The 20605-nt window shown below is 42.8% G+C and overlaps 2 protein-coding genes across 2 annotated transcripts in view; one reads left to right on the top strand and one right to left on the bottom strand.

Moving 5' to 3' along the window:
• Window positions 1–20605, bottom strand: part of LOC310791606 (intermembrane lipid transfer protein VPS13C-like) — a gene marked incomplete at both ends in the record, with an annotated part of 155036 nt that overhangs the window by 19720 nt on the left and 114711 nt on the right. The window contains 9 exons of the mRNA XM_083653271.1: window positions 1428–1552; window positions 1701–1814; window positions 3825–3936; window positions 4977–5046; window positions 5166–5247; window positions 5401–5541; window positions 6324–6468; window positions 19014–19249; window positions 20339–20465. Of these exons, the coding sequence (XP_083509397.1) occupies window positions 1428–1552; window positions 1701–1814; window positions 3825–3936; window positions 4977–5046; window positions 5166–5247; window positions 5401–5541; window positions 6324–6468; window positions 19014–19249; window positions 20339–20465 (1152 nt within the window). The remainder of the gene's footprint in view (window positions 1–1427; window positions 1553–1700; window positions 1815–3824; window positions 3937–4976; window positions 5047–5165; window positions 5248–5400; window positions 5542–6323; window positions 6469–19013; window positions 19250–20338; window positions 20466–20605) is intronic.
• On the top strand, window positions 10794–13677 carry LOC310791144 (putative nuclease HARBI1; the record flags this gene model as incomplete). Its single annotated transcript, XM_083652840.1, has 3 exons — window positions 10794–11618; window positions 11844–11958; window positions 13261–13677. The coding sequence occupies exons 1-3, from the start codon at window positions 10825–10827 to the stop codon at window positions 13675–13677; spliced, it is 1326 nt and encodes a 441-aa protein (XP_083508966.1). The 5' UTR covers window positions 10794–10824.

The raw sequence follows: 20605 nt of genomic DNA, 5'->3' as shown, positions 1-20605 counted from the left end.
AAGCCCCGTGAGGCTGATTTTACAACGTCTAAGAGGTGTTTATGGAGAGGTCATATTTTTATACGGTCTGTGGACTCACTTGAAGATGAGGTCATATTTTTATACGGTCTGTGGACTCACTTGAAGATGAGGTCATAGTTTTATATGGTCTGTGGACTCACTTGAAGATGAGGTCATATTTTTATACGGTCTGTGGACTCACTTGAAGATGAGGTCATATTTTTATATGGTGAAGATGAGGTCATAGTTTTATATGGTCTGTGGACTCACTTGAAGATGAGGTCATATTTTTATATGGTCTGTAGACTCACTTGAAGATGAGGTCATAGTTTTATATGGTCTGTGGACTCACTTGAAGATGAGGTCATAGTTTTATATGGTCTGTGGACTCACTTGAAGATGAGGTCATATTTTTATATGGTCTGTAGACTCACTTGAAGATGAGGTCATAGTTTTATATGGTCTGTAGACTCACTTGAAGATGAGGTCATAGTTTTATATGGTCTGTAGACTCACTTGAAGATGAGGTCATAGTTTTATATGGTCTGTAGACTCACTTGAAGATGAGGTCATAGTTTTATACGGTCTGTAGACTCACTTGAAGATGAGGTCATATTTTTATATGGTCTGTAGACTCACTTGAAGATGAGGTCATAGTTTTATACGGTGAAGATGAGGTCATATTTTTATATGGTCTGTGGACTCACTTGAAGATGAGGTCATAGTTTTATATGGTCTGTAGACTCACTTGAAGATGAGGTCGTATTTTTATATGGTGAAGATGAGGTCATATTTTTATATGGTCTGTGGACTCACTTGAAGATGAGGTCATAGTTTTATACGGTCTGTAGACTCACTTGAAGATGAGGTCATAGTTTTATACGGTGAAGATGAGGTCATATTTTTATACGGTCTGTAGACTCACTTGAAGATGAGGTCATAGTTTTATACGGTGAAGATGAGGTCATATTTTTATACGGTCTGTAGACTCACTTGAAGATGAGGTCATAGTTGTATACGGTGAAGATGAGGTCATATTTTTATATGGTCTTTAGACTCACTTGAAGATGAGGTCATATTTTTATACGGTGAAGATGAGGTCATAGTTTTATACGGTGAAGATGAGGTCATATTTTTATACAGTGAAGATGAGGTCATAGTTTTATACGGTGAAGATGAGGTCATATTTTTATACAGTCTGTAGACTCACTTGAAGATGAGGTCATAGTTGTATACGGTGAAGATGAGGTCATAGTTTTATACCGTGAAGATGAGGTCATATTTTTATACGGTCTGTAGACTCACTTGAAGATGAGGTCATAGTTGTATACGGTGAAGATGAGGTCATAGTTTTATACGGTGAAGATGAGGTCATAGTTTTATACGGTGAAGATGAGGTCATAGTTTTATACGGTCTGTAGACTCACTTGAAGATGAGGTCATCGACATCGGTCAGCGTGGCGCCGATGCTCTTCAGCAGCAGGTTGAGCGACTGGAGGGCCGCCGCCTCCTGAGGGGCGGAGTCAGAGCCCAGAGACAGGCTGAGGTGTAGCTGAGATACAGACAGACAGACAGACAGGTCAGACAGACAGACAGACAGGTGTGTGTGTGTGTACAGTATGTGTGTGTGTGTGTGTACAGTGTGTGTGTGTGTGTGTGTGTGTGTGTGTGTGTGTGTGTGTGTGTGTGTGTGTGTGCACCTTGATGGGGGAGATGTGGAAGTGTTGGAAGAAGTTGATTCCTGACGTGTCGGTGAGCGACGCCTCCATCAGCTCCGCCTGCAGCAGCTCCAGGTCACGCTCTATCAGCCGACTCTGCACACACACACACACACCCACACATGCACACACACATGCACACACACACACACACACCCGCACACATGCACACGCACACATACGCACACGCACACATACACACACGCGCACGCACACGCACACACACACACACACACACACACACACAAAACTAGGGTTACTAAGTATCGCTAGTATCGAAAAGTATCAATACTGAACATTTTAATCGGTTACAATACTCATTTGCAACAGGTATCGATAGTATCAAAAGTATCAATACAAAAAAAATTGAAATGGATACAATACTCATTTGCAACAGTTTTGATACCATCAGTGCTCTCTTTGAATGAAAAATCACTGATTTCCCCCTCTATCATTGGGTATCTGTTGCTTCAACAAGCTAAACGTGTTGTGATGTCTAGAGCAGCAGGGCTAATCTGCTGTCTAAGTTCAAAGTTTGATCAGGTCTAGATGATGGAGAAGTGTGCGTCTGTCCGTCCATCTGTCTAACTTTATTTTTATGCCTCTTGATGTGTTGTCACCCCCCCTTCCCGTGGTATCGAAAATGGTATCGAGTATCGATATTTTCCTGGGTATCGGTATCGAAGTAGAAATTCTAGTATCGTGACATCCCTACTTGAAACAAACAAACAATCAGAGCCCACATACTAAATTGTAAAGATAACATGATTTGTCTTTCTGTCTGCTCCATGTTTTGTATTGCTGTGATCATTGTGCTGCATAGTAAGTAATCTTGTTATAAATGAGGAATTAGTAATACTAATTCCTCATTTGTAACAAGATTACTTACTACGGCTATTAAAATAATCCTGAATCTTATTAGGGATGGGCGAGAGTACTCGGGTACTCGAGTACTCGTTCATAACGTCAGTACTCGAGTAACGTTTCCGCTGTTCGGGTACTCGCCCCACTCCCCACCCCTTTAAAATGGTCTAAATCTACGCATGCATCGTTATGTGGATCTGGCAGCATGAACTGCACGGGCGTCAAGTCAGCCACAATGTACAAGTACGTCATCCGCTTTGTTGATTTCAAAATAAAAGTTGTAACCTTATTTATTTTGAGTAATGCGTTACAGCCATAGTTTCACGCCATATAACATCACAACGAGTATTTTGATACAAGGTTTGCTGCTTCGTTCGTTGAAATAGCCTTTTCTCGTCCAACGTGCATAAATAAGCTATTTACTTTTGTTTAAGTAACATTATTTTGAAAGTTTTAACCGGAAGTTTTCCAGCTCATCCCGAAAATAGTGGCTGAAGATATGCTCCCGAAGGAGAAAGATGCACGCTTCTTCATAGCGCACGCCCGATAAAACTCATTCAAAACTTTGCAGTAGTTTACTGACTACACTGTCGTTTCCCATAACGTTAGTCACAAGAAATGTGGAGAAATAATCGCTTTTTGGGAGACAATCGTTTCATGGTGATCACTATTTAGCTGCAGCTGCAACGTTAATCACACTGGTCAGTGGTCAGTTTTCTCTTTTTGGCAGAACACCGGACCTTGTAATCCGTGGATTTACGTTAGTGTAACAGTGATCATAAAGTAAAATGGATGATACTGGACAATGGACATGTATTGGAATTGAGCCTTCGCTTGTTTGACAACAATATTGTCCGCTCCGAAGCGCTAATGCCATCCATCCAACCATCGGAGATGCTGTCTGAGGTAGGCTTTAGACGTTAGCTTAGCGTCACCTCACCTAATATCACAGTCAGTCAGTCCCTCTCCTCACATGCTCCAGGTAACGCTTTCTCCATGCAAAAATGCAAACGTTATGTGTGAACAGCCCCACACACAGCAGATTACCCCTGCTCCGTCATTACCATAGTAATCACACAGACCCCCCCCCCCCCCCCGCGCGAGTACTCGAGTGCTCGTTCATAATAGAAGGAGAGTACTCGAGTATTTAAATTGCTTAAAATGCCCATCCCTAAATCTTATAGCTTATTTCACATTCTATATTTCTAATTTCTTCCCTGGTTGAATCCTGTTATTACCCACCTTCTGCTGGTCAGCCTGTGGATCAGCAGCTGGAGTGAACAGAGCCAAGATGGCTCCCAGGAAGCCCTGATCGATCTTCACCGCCATCTCCTGCACCAGTGCCATGAAGTACCTGCATACATATACATACACATACACATACACACACACATACACACACACACACACACACACACACACACACACACACACACACGTAAGCATTACCTGGCGCTTCAGAAATCATAAAAGTGGTCTTTATTTGTGAAGATTATCTTGCTCAACACAAATATCGTTTTTCATAAACCTTTGTTAACCACAGACCTTATTTCCTGCATTTAAAGGTCCCAATTCGTGCAGCTGTAACCTCTTAAAAACGTGTGTCTCTGGTCCATAAAACATGATTCTGGATTAATTTGTCGAAAATATAGCAACCCCGTTTGTTCTGACGGAGTTCTCACTTCCTCATCTCGTTGCGTCCCAAGAATGGTCTGTTTCTATAATATATTCAGAACTAACAGTTCCCATTGGCCGCTGAGCGAGAGCCCGCCCCAGGCTCCCAGTGGCCAATCAGATTAGCGTCTGTGGACCAGCACGCTAGGTTGTGTCCACAACTAACGTTAGCAACGAGCTATCGCTAACTTAACGGTTGCTACGCTAACCAGGACATCTCAAAATGCCTAGACTTACCGAATGCACCTCCGCAGTTGCTGGATCACGTACAGTTGGCGTCGCTCCAGCTAGAAGTGTTAATTTTGTGGCTATAGACAAAATGGTGCAGGTAGCTTGTGTGAGAGAGATCGCGCGCAGTATGTTTAAGGACCCGCGTGACGTCACATTAACCCGTCTGGGGGAACAGAGTGTAAGGGGCGTGGCTTGAAGGAGACTGCAGGGGGAAGCTGGATAGGGACAAATCCAACTGTGGCAGTTCTGAGGTTGTGACCACTCATTACAGGGAGGGATGACAGCAGTATATATGCATTTACAAGTAAAAACAGCTTTTGCACGGAATGGGACCTTTAACCAAAATCCCCATGCAAAGATCCCATTGACTTCCTGACGAGGGAACCAGGAAGTGCGATCATCCGGCTGTTAGGACTTGCGTTACTCTACAGATGGACTAAAACATGAGGAAGAGTCATGTGACCTTCACCACAACATGACTGGACTCACTTGAACTGCAGGACCTGGCTGTGCTCGTTGAACCTGGTGATGATGGAGACGTCGATGAACGGCTTCGGCTCTGAGGAGAAACACCATTCAGGTTAATAGGCGAGGCTAGTGTGTGTGTGTGTGTGTGTGTGTGTGTGTGTGTGTGTGTGTGTGTGTGTGTATGTGTGTGTGTGTGCCTGCATGGTCTACCTGAGTCCAGAGCGATGGACTTGGGAGGAGGAACAGGGTGGAACACGATGGGAAAGATGGCTCCAGGCAGCTGGTTGTCCACCTGAGACGCACGCACGCACACACACACACACACACACACACACACACACTTGTTACCCCTTACACCAGACTGTGTATGAGGGTGCGATGATGATGATGATGTGTGTGTACGTGTGTGTGTGTGTGTGTGTGTGTGCGTGTGCATGTGTGCTACCTGTAGCCAGTGCAGCTGGGCCCTCAGGCTCCTCTGGTGTTTGGACTGTTTGAACTCCACCTGGATGCCAGACAGGAAGTTCCTCCTCACCGGGCACGAGAAGGGTGCACGCATCACCATGGGAACCCGGCCGAAGTTCACCTGTAACGCACACACACACACACACACACACACACACACACACACACAGTGATATACACTTAGGTCATATAGTCCCACCCCCAAAATACACACTACATCACATGTGTAGTGTGATTGGTTGCGCTCATGAAAGGTCAGCGATAAGCAGGTCCAAACAGCAGAGCTGTTTTACCGTGGATCATGTGTAGGCGCCTTAACAACGGTAAGCAGTGAAATAATGGTCAGCAGCAGGGCAGAATGTGCAAAACTGGTAAAAAAAAATATATTTTTCGAAATTCTGTGAATATTGTGATATCCAATATTATTGAAGATGATGTTGATTGGTGGAGTAGATGATGATGTCATGTACAAATGTACTGTAATACCCCGTTCAAGACAACTCGGAACACAGGAAAAAACTAGCTCTGACCTGTAAAACATGAATTGAACAGTAAGTCGAGGTCGGAATTACAGGTAGGAAATTCGGGTATCATTTCAGAGCTCCGGTTTGTGAGTTGACGTCATCAAAATGTTTGTTGACCTACATGTAATTTGAGGTGTAATTATGCAATACGTGTTTACATTCGCTCTGATTATAGCAATATGTTGAATTCAGCTGTTATTTTACCAAATTAAATTAGCTAGCTGTGTATGTTTTTGTAACTCTGAGTTAAAAACGGTGGAGTTCCAAGTTGTCTTGAACACAGCATTAGCCTGGACATTAAAGCATATGGATAGGATTAGCAGTTAAGACGTTATGTAACACTTTAGAACCATAGCAATTTTTAGCCGTGTGTGCGGACCTCCAGGTTGCTCTCCAGGCGGACCCAGCCCGGATCAGTGTCCCCTGCCTGGTGCTTCTGGAAGGCCTTCTCCAGCAGGAGGATGTTCTTCTGGTTGAACGGCTTCCAGCGACTCTTGGGCCTCATCTCCCACACCACACCAGAGCTGAGAGAGAGGGTGTGTGTGTGTGTGTGTGTCCATGTTTAAAGTCACAGTGAAATGTTAACTGACTTCCCACAAAATGTCACAAAATGAACCTATTTAACAATACATAAATACATGTTCTCATTGTAAAACATCCAATTTCTTCTGTACAGACGCCCCGAGACGCAAGTGAGGAAAATATTTCTAAATGTCTAATTCTGATCTAAATAGTTTTCTCTCCTGTATTTATGAGTTAAGAACATAATTTAATTTTTTTGAATATAATTTTTTGGGGCATTTTTGCCTTCATTGGACAGGACAGCAGGGAGACTGGAAAGGTGGGGAGAGAGAAAGGGGGCGACACGCGGCAAATGAGCACAGGCCGGACCTGAACCCGGGTTGGCCACACAAAGGACCAAGCCCCTGTGACACGCGCTCCACCAGGTGAGACACTGGGATGCCCCGACTTGAGAATATCTGAAAAAAGTTTTGCCAGGGTTCCTTGTTCATTTATTTTCATTTGTGGAAACCGTGTTTGTTGTGATACTTATTTTGGCCGCAAGAGATATAAGACAGAGTACTGCATTGCAGGAAGGTTGGTTCTGATCAGAGACCTGCACCCAGTTTGACCCGGTTCAGATCCAAACTTCCCTGGTAGGGGCAGAAAGGCATGATGGGACATCTATGCAAAGCAGCCATGGTGTCAGGCGCTCAGGACTGGTGGGCTGCGCGGGAGGCGATATTTTTTCCCCCATGATGGCGAAGGCTAGGCGAAGGCATGACCCGCCCCTCTCTGCCTCTGATTGGCTGACTGCACTCGGCTGCTCTCGTCTGCTTCCCAGGCGAGTCAGAAGTCATCTCAAACGAGCCTAATATATTTAATTCAGTCACTAAGCATTATTTGTTCATAAAGTGAGCAGCAGGTGCAAAACAATCATTAAATCAACAAGCATGAGATGGCAGATGGCAGCATAGAATCAAAAGGTTATGTGTGAGATCAATAGCCTACTTGAATGTGTATTTTTTCTTTTCATTCTAAATGTCATCACCTTGTTTCTTCTGATTTATATTTCAATTCAAATACATGTCACTTGTGTTACAATGAGCTGAATTAAAGTTCAATGTAATGCAGTGACCCTGTTCTTATATCAGCCTTGATCATTCTCATGAGTCTTTCATCTTTTTTTTAGATTTCCCTATAGGCTACATACGTGCACTGCCAAGAGTAGCAGCAGCGTTATAAACCACAGGGCCAGACTATTCAAAACATAAACACACATGGCGTCTTTCATTCAGGCTAGCAAGCAAAACTGCTGTCTGTCTGATCCACTGAGTCTCACCCATTGATGTCTCAGAACAGACTGTAGAAAGAGATGCAGGATAGCTAAGCGAATGTGATTGGATGAACATTTGACGCTAGGCCAATCAGAGGCAGAGAGGGGCGGGTCATGCCTTTTTTCCATCATGGGAAATATTTTTTTTTTTTTTTTTTTTTTTTTTTTTTTTTTTTTTTTTATTATTCAATAAACAAAGTCTGGCATTAATAATCAGTACATTATACAAAATTGGAACAGACAATCAAATAAACAAAATAAAATAAATAAAGCAAAAACATTTAGTCAGAGTTCTAAACAGTAATCAAAATATGCATCTTTTCGTACACTCTCCATGCTTGTTTGGTTTTTACATGTTTCAAGGCTTTTTTAAAGTTAATCATCTCATTCATGAATACTACGAACAGGGGTCTGGCATTTTGAAATCTACATCGGTGAATAAATTGTTTAGCCATAATAATTAAACTATTGTACATCATTTCAATTGGTTTATCTTTCATTATAACTCCAAATTTAATATCATTATATTCTAAATTGGGTGATTGAGGGTCTTTTTCAGATATCCAATTTTGAAACAAATCCCAAAAAGATCTAGAGTAATTACAAACAAAAAACAGATGCTCTACAGTCTCAATATCAGAATCACAAAATCTACAGTTGTTCAAATCAAGGTTAAATCTTTGTCTCAGAAACTCATTACATGGATAAATATCATTCATTACTTTAAAGTGGGTGTCTTTAGCTTTGGGTGGGATGGGGAGAGTGAGGTATCTAGTTCGAATTCTAATTCTTATCTCTTCAGGATAATCTTTTAACAGATTTTTCCTTTTTATTGGTAAAGGGAAGATTACAGAAGTAAGAGTATTCCTTATAAATTTGTTTGTGCATTTTTTCTCCTTAAATTTGATACCGTCAATACACAATGAAGGTAGCTGAGGCACGAAAACATTATACAACAACATCCCTTTAACCGTATTCACCATTGCTTGTGGAATTGCCTTAATAACCACCGAGTATTGTCTTTTTGTGCAATTCACATTGTATTTATCAATAAACGTATTATACTCGAGAAGATTACCATTTGAATCCATCAAATGCAAAATTGACCAAATACCTTTCTCCACCCAGTCACAGTAACACAAAGATTTTCTTTTAAATAAAATATAACGATTATTCCAGATCGGTGAATTATGTGGAGTAAAATTATGTTTATAAATCAATTTCCAATATAATAATACCTGCTGATGAAATGTAGACAACTTTATAGGTAGTTTAGTTATACAGAAATCACAACTCAACACAAACTCTATTCCACCACACTTTTCAAAGATTTTAGCCGGGATATTGAACCAGAAACCATCCATATCCTGTAAAAATTGTTGTAACCACTTTAGTTTTATCATTCCATTCATTGCTTCATAATCAATCACATTTAGACCTCCCTCTTCTAACGGTTTTATCGTATCACCTTTTCTAAGATAATGATGTTTATTTCTCCAGATAAAATTGAAAATCTTTTGATTAATTGATTTGATTAATTTGTCAGGAATGGCTAGTGAAAAGGCTGGGTATATAAACCTAGATAGCGTTTCAATTTTAGTAATCAAGATACGTCCAAAAATTGACAGATCCCTCTGTAACCATGAATTAAGAATAGACTCATTTTTCTTAATAGTAGTCACAATATTTCGGTCTTCTCTGGCTTTACAATCTTTCATTATAACCACCCCTAAATACTTCACTTCATTTTTAACAGGAATCTCATATAAATCTATTAATGGGTGGTCATGAATCGCAATAAGTTCACATTTCTTTAAGTTTAGCTGTAATCCAGATGCTTTAGAGAACACATCTATCTTCTTGATTACCAAAGGGATCTGTTCTGCCCTCTTGAGGAAGATGGTGGTATCATCTGCCAACTGAGTTACACTCAAATGAATACCCAGCACATTTAAAGGTTCAATTTCTGGGCTGTTTTTAATGAAAATAGACAACAATTCTGCTACTAAAATAAATAATAAAGGGGAGCTGCCGCAACCTTGACGGATCCCGCGTTTAACCTCAAATCTTCTAGTTGTTCCCTGAGGGAGAGAGACTGAACTATTGATGTCATTATACATCATACCAATAATCTTAATAAAGTTTGTTCCAAAACCAAAGTATTCTAATGATTTTAATATAAAAGGATGTTCAACTGAATCAAAGGCTTTATAAAAATCTAAAAATAAAATAAAGCCATTATCTTCAACCAAGAAATTATAATCTAGTAAATCGAGAACCAATCTAATGTTATTATGTATAGATCTTTCCTTAATAAATCCAGATTGAGTTTCACTAATTACCTGTTCCATGCCCATTTTCAACCGATTGGCAATAATATGCGTAAATAATTTGTAATCCACATTCAATAGCGTTATAGGTCTCAGATTATCTATGTATTTTTTGTCCTTACCAGGTTTAGGTAACAACGTTATAATACCTTGTTTCATTGTTGACATCAAATTATTATTTTCAATACATTCCATAAGAGCCTTAAATAGCATCATGGGAAATATCGCAGCCCTCAAAGGATCCAATTCACACTTCCTCCTCCTCCCCCTTTGATCACATGACTCAAATTCCCCAACTCCCCTCCTCCCACACACACACACACACACACACACACACACACACACACACACACACACACACACACACACACACACAGTCAGTATTCATGCAGCAGGCTGCTGCATGAGGAGAGAGAATATGCGGTCTCTCCAACACAGAGAGAAAGAGGAGCCCTTTTTGCACTGAGAACACGCGATACTGGTGTGAAGAAGCTCCGCCATTAGGAGCTCTCTGTCCTTTCTTTACACAACAAACCAGAAGGAAAGGAGGCGTGCCGTGAACCGACGTTAAAGGAATGAAAGGAGGCGTGCCGTGAACCGACGTTAAAGGAAAGGAGGCGTGCCGTGAACCGACGTTAAAAGACAACAGCGTGGACGTCTAGTGTGACGTGTAACAAACGCGCCGCGCAGCTTCCCAAAACAACAACAACAACATGGCGCCGGAGTCGCCGCCAGACATGGCTGCTGTGCTTTTGGTAGCCGTTCATGTTCTGCAAATGCGAGCGAAGTTGCTGACGCTCCTCTTCCACATGATGGGAACAATGGCGGATTCGTGGGAGCAGATCGAGGCGAGGTTCGAGGAGGACCTGAAGAGGAGCCGGGAGCGCTTCGAGGAGGCGAGGCGCGCCAGGCTCAGGAGCCGCAGGCGGAGACGTTTGCTTCTCCTCGCACAGTGCGGACTGATCTCGGAGAGACGCATGTGGAGGAGAGAGAGACCACACGGGCCCGTGTTCTGGTCCAACGTCCTCAACAATTTCAACGACGACGAGTGGCGCAGTCACTTCCGTATGTCCCGGGACACCTTCGGCTTCATCTCGGAACTCGTCGGGCCACACCTGACGCGCAGGACGACAAACTGGCGGCAGCCTCTGGAGCCTCGGCTGCGACTCGCCGTGGCGTTGTGGTGGTACGCTACCCCGTGTGAATACCGCTCCATCAGTTGTATTTTTGGCGTCGGTGTCGCCACGGTGTGCGTGTTGGTACGCCAGGTTACCAGAGCGCTGAAGACGCTGCTCTATAAACGCTTTGTTGACCTGCCGAGTGGCGCTCGTCTTCGGGAGACGGTGGACGCATTTGCCAGCCGGGGCCAGGGGTACCCACAGTGTGCCGGTGCCATCGGCGGCACACACATCCCCATCCCCACCCCCAATGTCGACGCACCGGCCTACTACAATCAGAATGGGTGGCACTCCATTGTCCTACAAGCTGTTGTTGACCACAGATGCTGGTAAGGAGCAGGGCATTTGTGCTAAAACATTTTCAACAAGTGGCCTTGCTAACTTTGTACTTTGTCACACTTTAATACTCTGTTTATATCTTGTATTAAGTTGTAAATGTATTTGTACGTATTGTGTTGTCTGTGTATCTTATATAACTTGTGCACAAACTACACCAAACCACTTTCTCATTGTGATGGATGATCTGTATGTGTCTTGTATTTTTGTTCCTCCAGCTTCACACACGTGTTTGTAGGTTGGCCTGGTCGCTCTCATGCTGCTGAGGTGTTTTCCAACTCGCCAATCTACAGGAAGGCCGAGGAGCAAGACGGGTACCTCTTCCCACGTGAGGTAAATACATATGTACTCCATTTTACACTCATATTATCTGTAGATCAATCAATTTATTCCATTCTTAAAACTAACTTATTTCTCTCTCTAAAAAAAAAAAAAACGAACTTAAACTTTACCACTATTCCTTCCGAAGTTGTAGTTGTCATAGATTGTGTTGCATAGTTAATTGCTCTATTGCTGACAAAAATGTGTTATTGTAAGTCGCTTTGGATAAAAGCGTCTGCCAAATGTCGTAATGTAATTTCACATGTTGGACATCACCTGGTAGAACGTGTGCCATCAATGCTTAGTCCTTCACCCAGCTGACCCGGGTCTCTCTCTCTCGTGTCACATGTAATCATGGAACCTGCACACACTTATGCTCCAAATAATGCTTTACTTCTTAAGACTAAGACAACGTTTTGAGCCTCAGGTCATCTTGTCGTCACTTTTCACATGTAATAATCATACAGGGTGCAATCACAGTGATACTGTGGCATATATCTGTACAGAGCTGACACACCTTACACCTTTCTGACAAAACTGTGTGTGTACTGCTACACGTATTTAACAGAGCTGACACACCTGACACCTTTCTGACAAACTTTCTGACAAAACTGTGTGTGTACTGCTACACGTATTTAACAGAGCTGACACACCTGACACCTTTCTGACAAACTTTCTGACAAAACTGTGTGTGTACTGCTACACGTATTTAACAGAGCTGACACACCTGACACCTTTCTGACAAAACTAACTGTGTTTACTGCTACACGTATTTAACAGAGCTGACACACCTGACACCTTTCTGAGAAAACTGTGTGTGTACTGCTACACGTATTTAACAGAGCTGACACACCTTACACCTTTCTGACAAACCTAACTGTGTGTGTACTGCTACATGTATTTAACAGAGCTGACACACCTGACACCTTTCTGAGAAAACTAACTGTGTGTTTACTGCTACACGTATTTAACAGAGCTGACACACCTTACTGACAAAACTAACTGTGTTTACTGCTACACGTATTTAACAGAGCTGACACACCTTACACCTTCCTGAGAAAACTAACTGTGTGTTTACTGCTACACGTATTTAACAGAGCTGACACACCTGACACCTTTCTGACAAAACTAACTGTGTGTGTACTGCTACATGTATTTAACAGAGCTGACACACCTGACACCTTTCTGAGAAAACTAACTGTGTGTGTACTGCTACATGTATTTAACAGAGCTGACACACCTGACACCTTTCTGAGAAAACTAACTGTGTTTACTGCTACACGTATTTATACATCTGCGTTGCTCTCTCCACAGAAATCCATCACTGTTAACGGAGTGGAAGTCCCTGTGCATCTAATCGGAGACACAGCGTACCCCATCAGGAAGTGGCTGATGACGGGCTTCACACGCGACCACCTAGTCGCTGAGCAGCAGAAAGCCTTCAACTTCAAGCTGGGCTCGGCGTTGACGGTGGTAGAAAGTGCATTGGGACGTCTCAAAGGTCGCTGGAGGTGCCTGGCCAAGCGAAATGACATTTCTACCTCCTTTGTGTCGGATGTTGTGGTCGCCTGTTGTATTCTACACAACATCTGTGAGATCCATAAGGAGCACTTCTTACCAGAGTGGAACACTGAGCATCCAGACCTCCCTGCTCCTCACAGTGTTGCTTACTATGGTGAACATGAACCGTCTCACCAAGCTATCCGGGATGCTATTATGTCCATTTTGTAGCTGTTTACACACGTCAGATGTCAGACCAGACAACAACAAACATGTAGACTGTTTACACACGTCAGATGTCAGACCAGACAACAACAAACATGTAGGCTGTTTACACACGTCAGATGTCAGACCAGACAACAACAAACATGTAGGCTGTTTACACACGTCAGAGGCCTGTACTACGAATGTTGTATTAGAAGATCCAGGATCTGTCCCTTGATCTGGTTTGTCTAAACCAGATCAGCTCGATTGTAGTTAACTTGTACTACGAACGTCGATTGGCACTCGTTAACTCGAACCAGGTTTTTCTAATCAAGCTGACAGCGCGTGCACATGAAAATGCCCGTGCACTGGAGCTCGTGCCCGCAAAAGAGGCGTGGTTTTTAACAACTGCCAATCACAGTGCAATATGGACTGCTCCAACTCCTACAGCGCCAGACACGCCTATTTCCTCGTTCATTGAAAGCGCAGTGATCAGAGTTTTAGCGGATATTTAATGTAGCCTGTCAGAATGAAAATCCGCGTTGGATAGTCTGCTGAAAGACTGTCTAAAGCTGACGCTTGTATTCACATCAGTCATTTGATTTACTTTGATCAGCGATTTCTGTTTCCTACAGCAGCTTTGGGCGAGTGTAAAAATGTAAATGTGTAATCTCAGTCTATAAATTTCCACAATCTGTAAGCCTATTTAGACCATAGATTTAGAAACGCATGCTCAATGAATAAAATAATGATATCCTAATAGCCTATAAAAGAGAAAACTGCTGAACTGAATTGAGACGATGCAGGCATAGTTTTCATTGATAAAAACTAGCCTATTTTGTGGTCACATGGCTATAATGTCAGCAGAGTCGCATATCTCCATATTTCATATAATGATGCTGGAAATATGAAGTTCAATCACATCATACAGGCCAAAAGCAACACAGTTGCAGCTGCAAAATGCAGGAGTCGCCTAGATATGAATCATCTTAATATGGGATCGCCTGTGTGCAGGTGATCCCATATTAAATTGCTTAGATGTAGTAGGCTATTCTAGCATGTACAGTATGACCATTTCAATTCCAACCCAACGTCAGTCTCAGCTCCGTTGCGCACACGGCACCGTGCGCTTTGGAGACGTTTATGTAACCTTTTTATGCCGGTTTATTTCTCCACTCACTATTCAGCTGCAATCGATCAGCGGGATCAAACAACGTATCTAGGCTACTTGAGAGCACAAAAATGAATATATAAAAACATATTCCAAAGTGGTAAGTAGGGCTTAATTAAAATAGCCAACAAGTGCAAGGCTTTAGTCCTTGATTAACATTAACATTGATTAACATTACTCATTCAACATTACAATTCATGCTCCTTCCTAGATGGGAAACTCGTCCAGAAAGGGGTTGGCCATTTGCTGCTGATTCGACTGGTTCGTGGGCGGTGTATTTAAGGTCTAATCTTATCCTTGCAACTTAACCTGCTCCGGACCAGGTTAAGTGTGAAGCATAAGTTGCTATGGAAATATATGTCGGTAAGAAGTTAACTTGCTTTGTAGTACGGCCAAACCAGGTTTAAACCTGAAGTTACCTCGCTAAACCACTAATCTTGCTTTGTAGTACAGGCCCCAGATGTCAGACCAGACAACAACAAACATGTAGGCTGTTTACACACGTCAGATGTCAGACCAGACAACAACAAACATGTAGGCTGTTTACACACATCAGATGTCAGACCAGACAACAACAAACATGTAGGCTGTTTACACACATCAGATGTCAGACCAGACAACAACAAACATGTAGGCTGTTTACACACGTCAGATGTCAGACCAGACAACAACAAACATGTAGGCTGTTTACACACGTCAGATGTCAGACCAGACAACAACAAACATGTAGGCTGTTTACACACGTCAGATGTCAGACCAGACAACAACAAACATGTAGGCTGTTTACACACATCAGATGTCAGACCAGACAACAACAAACATGTAGGCTGTTTACACACGTCAGATGTCAGACCAGACAACAACAAACATGTAGACTGTTTACACACGTCAGATGTCAGACCAGACAACAACAAACATGTAGACTGTTTACACACGTCAGATGTCAGACCAGACAACAACAAACATGAGGGGGAAGCCAGTGAGATGTGTTGTCCAGATGTCTTGACCCATGTTTTAAGGCGTAGCTGCTATAATGCACTTGCTATAATAAGCAAGTTGGATGTGTGTGTGAACATGACTAGGTGTGTGATGTGCAAACACCTTCCATTATAATTGTGCAGAAGTGAATAGGAGCCGGAGGCACCCGAAAAACAAGCTTTACATTCAATGTGATGCTAAGATATTACTTGAGATTTTTTTTCCCTGCTTGAGTATGTAAATATTGTACATCATATTGATACATTAGTTTTTCATATTTTATTTTTTTTACAGCGTGACATTCTTCAAGACGTTGGCTTTCTTTCTATCTATCTTAACAGCCATTGTTACATTACATTTGTTACAAATGTTGTGACATTTTCTAAGTGGGAGGTGGCTATTTCCTGTAAATAAACTTGATTTTCTGATGATTCTTTCTTTCCTTGTTCTTAAATTCTAATCATGGTCAATCACATGTGTGGTGGCCTGCAGAGACATGTTGCTGCTGCACCTTGTTGGCAATGAGCAAAAGACGGTTGAAAATCAGTTTTTCATGTATTTTGAGTGATTTGGTTACTTTCATCTCCGTAGTACTGTTTAGTACATCACGGTGAATAATTATTTTCATAAAACAAAGGGAGAAGTATTGATTTTTATGGTTTTGGTGGAATGCCACTCTAGAAAATAAAATGTGGAATGTTTAAAGCCTTTCTCACATTTTACTTTTAGACACATAACATTAAAATACTAATAACTTTTGATCTGAGAGCTATTGCAGTCATTCAATAAGTTATATACTCTATAGTGGAGAGTTTCTAATTTATGAAGATGTCAAATTCCCTCCATGTGAAGGTTTTTGCAGACCACACATACCAGTGGTTCACCAACTTGTTGATGTTAAAGGAACCATAAACTGATACTAATCAAACCCCCGTTTGACAAGATTTTGTGCCAGCGTCCCCCATCTGATAAGATTTTACCTTTAGATGTTTTATTACAGAAAGTGTGTGAAACCCATGAGCAAAACAGCCATACATGTCCTGCTTCCCCTCTCAAATGTCCCTCTATAATATAGATATTATCCTCTTGTCTGCCTTCAGTATGACTTTAGCATATAGAATCTATATGCTACAGTCATACTGAAGGCAGACAAGAGGAGGATCATTGTTCATGTAAATGAACCACTCAGCCGTTGACGTCACAATGTGCTTGATGAGTGTCTGCTACATGTCCTGAATGTGCCCTCGTCACATCTGCTTGGAGAAAGTTCTCCTGCTTTCCCTCTGAAACACCATGATACTTGTTCATAATGTCCCTCTATAGATATGCTGAAGACACTGAAGGTGGACAACAGATAGAAAAGAGGATGATCATTGTTCATGTAAAGTGACTTCTCTCGCCCATTCATCTCACAATGTGCTTGATGGCTGCCTGTCTGCAACAGTTTGGGGAAGAAACACAAGTGTCCATGAACAGTAACAGTGCTCTAGCCTTGATGTTGCAGTGGAACAAGGTATAAGCCAGAGGTTCTTACCAATAGACGATCTTTGGCGCAAATGCTTAGACATGTGACATAGTTTATTATGGTGCAAGCAGCTTTGTGTTTCCACTGTACACCCAGGATTGTACACAGCCGGAAAAACTGGCAGGAGGGGGGCTTTAAAGTGGAACTGAACCTGTTCGTCACGTGCATAATGAGTCCGTTTCAGACTGAAAACATAGTTTGTCTAAGATGACAGGTTGAGAGGCGGGTCATAGTATCATGTCGATGATTTTATTTGACAATTCTGGGGACTGGATTGGGCTTTGGCCAATCCTGGCATGTTCCGCCTCCAAATCGAGTGGGATTCAGTGTGTTGTGGCGCTCTCCTCGGGAAGAGCCTTTTGACGGGAGGAGTGGAGCTCAGCGAGCCGCAGGCAGCCAGCTGCCTTCGTGTTGCCGAGCGCGAAATTACTGTTATCAATGAAATCTTGAAAAACGAACTTTTGACGTGAAAAAGTGTGAAAAACTAAAGAAATTAGATTGTTGTGATTTGTTTTGCATACATTATTAAATAGGTGCACTGCATACCCAGGTATTTGAACTAAAAGAAAAGAAAAGTCATTCTTGGGTTCAGCTCGACTTTAAGACCCCTTTTGTAACATTCACCAAGTCATAAACACAGGAGAGAAAACTATTTAGATCAGACTTAGAAAATGGATCGCCAAATTATTTTCCTCTCTTGCATCTCAGGGCTTTGTAGATCACGATCCCCCTGAAGATTTTCCATGGTTGCTCTTGGCCCCGCCCCTGCTCCCTGTGTCTATAGCGCTTTTCCCACATGCGTACCGGAAAATTACCTGTAAGTCAATATCGGACATTTCCCTTCACACTTCGGCTCGCGCATGTGGGAATCTATCAGCGAATTTTCCTGTATGTTGGGGGGCGGGGGGAGGAGCTTATTTGGGGGGTCGGCAAAACTCGAAATAAGTTCGCTTGTCAGTTGTCACACAATAAATCACACTCGTTTGACTTAAGAGCAGCGTCAAGCCGCCAGCGTAATCAACACAGCCGATTTCCCCCTCCCCTCTCTGCTCGAGAGCAGCAGCCACGGACAGACACAGCGAATGACACAGCAAATGCACAAGCGAAATGTGGAAGTAGTTTGCTTTGATGTGCGCGAATGATTAGTTGATGCACTTTGAAGAAGTTGGGATCCGTGTCTGAGAGAAATAGTTGCTGGTTCGATGTTTATCCGTTCACCTGCGTCGCGTTGAAGCACTTTTTACAGACTGGCTTTGTTTGATGTGTCCGGGGTTGCCTTCGGAAATCAGCAAGCTGACATACTGCTCTTATTAGGCTATCACAAGATCATTTCGCCAGTTTGCTTTAATGTGCGCGAATGATTAGATTATGCCCGCTGGAACATTAAGCAACGTGTGTAGGCTACTCCTCGCCCATGATTGAAGGACCGCTGTCGCGGAAAATGACTGGAACCGTTTCCACTTGCGTCTCCTTAAGAGCATACCGCTCTTCTGACTCGGTCGAAACTGGTGAAATGTCGGGGACGACGGGGTCGCGCTTATACCGGCACGGCGCCTTTCTCACATGCAGGCATTAGACCACGTACCGGTCATTTTGCGGTACAAAGCGCATGTGGGAAAAGGGCTTATGTGTGTGTGTGTGTGTGTGTGTGTGTGTGTGTGTGTGTGTGTGTGTGTGTGGTGTGAATACCTGGTGATGCCGACGTAGGCGATCTCTTGGCGGTTGGCGTTGTTGATGAGCGACAGGCCGAGGTTCTGCAGCGACACGTTCACTTCCTGCTGGAACTGCTCCAGCTCCTCCGCCTGCCGCGCCTTCGTCACCACGGCAACGTCCTCCGTGAACAGCAGCACCCGCTGACGCCCATCCAGGAAGGACACCCAGTGCACCTGAGACAGGCTGTCATACGCAAACTGACCACACTCATCCTGCACAGACACAGACAGACACACACACGCACACACACACACACACACACACACAGACGCACACAGACACACACACACAGACAGACAGACAGACAGACACACACACACACACAGACAGACAGACAGACAGGCAGACAGACACAGACAGGCAGGCAGATTGATTAGATATTTTATTGATTCTTTGCAGGAAATTACTTTGTCACATAATGCAGCGACATTCAAAATCAGATATATATATATATATATATAAAAAAAATATAAATATATATAAAAAAAAAATATATATATATTATATATAAATATATAAAAAAAATATATATAAAAAAAAGTGACTTGAATATCTAAAATCTAAAAGTATAAAAATACAAGTGCATAACTGTTAAGCTGTGTTCACACCGAGATATTTATTTTTCTCTCTGTCGCTCGATTCAACCCTTTGGAATCGCTCTGTCGCTGTGTTTAAATCGCTCGTCAACAGGCACAAGAATTGACAGACATCTGGGGGCTCTAACGTTACGCAATGTCATGATGTTTGTCCACTACAAGCCACCGTAGTTGTTTACAAGCTAAGCCTATCAGCGTGCTCCTAACGTGAGCTCTATACCGGTAGTACAGACTTCACTCCATGTCAGCTGTCAGCCTGTCAATCAGCTGTCAATGCTGTTTGTTGCCACACAATAAACCAGCGGTTTGTTCCAAGCCAGTGTGATCCTTGACTCACTCTCACACGGCAGCCAATCAGCGTTGAACAGCGAGCGACTGATGCCAGCGAAATTTCGCTCAAGTTGGGATATTTCATCTCGGGCGACGAGCGAATTTTCGCCCTATCGCTCCGTCTCTGTCGCTCGGACGCCCAGCGATTTTTCTCCCGGGCGAATATACGCTCAATCGCTCGTCTGCATTTAATAGGTCGGTGTGAACGCACCTTTACTCCCACAGCCACCGACTAAAAACTAAAAGTATATATGCTGAGAAGTGCATGTATACACAGCATACAATTATTTATAGTGCAAATTGAATAGCCTGATGGCAGCTACGGGGGGAACATTTTTAAAGTGAGTCAGAAGGGTTTAAGTAAGTGTCTCTTACCTTGACCAGGTCCAGCTGTCCAGAATGTTCACTGCAGCTCCAGCTGAGGGTCCGAACGCCGGCCGGATTCTCCCAAGAAAACCTCTGAGCCTCTCCTGGCTTCAACTGACGAGTCACAGAGGAACCACTGAGAGAGACACAGACAGACAGACAGACAGATAGAGAGACAGACACACAGACAGACAGACACACAGAAAGACAGACAGACACACAGACAGACAGACACACAGACAGACAGACAGACACACAGATAGACAGACAGAGAGA

Source organism: Poromitra crassiceps (assembly GCF_964638095.1).
Source record: "Poromitra crassiceps genome assembly, chromosome: 16".
In the NCBI taxonomy this organism is placed as follows: Eukaryota; Metazoa; Chordata; class Actinopteri; order Beryciformes; family Melamphaidae; genus Poromitra; species Poromitra crassiceps.
Note: the sequence above shows the minus strand (reverse complement) of the source record. Positions and strands in the feature narration are given on the sequence as shown.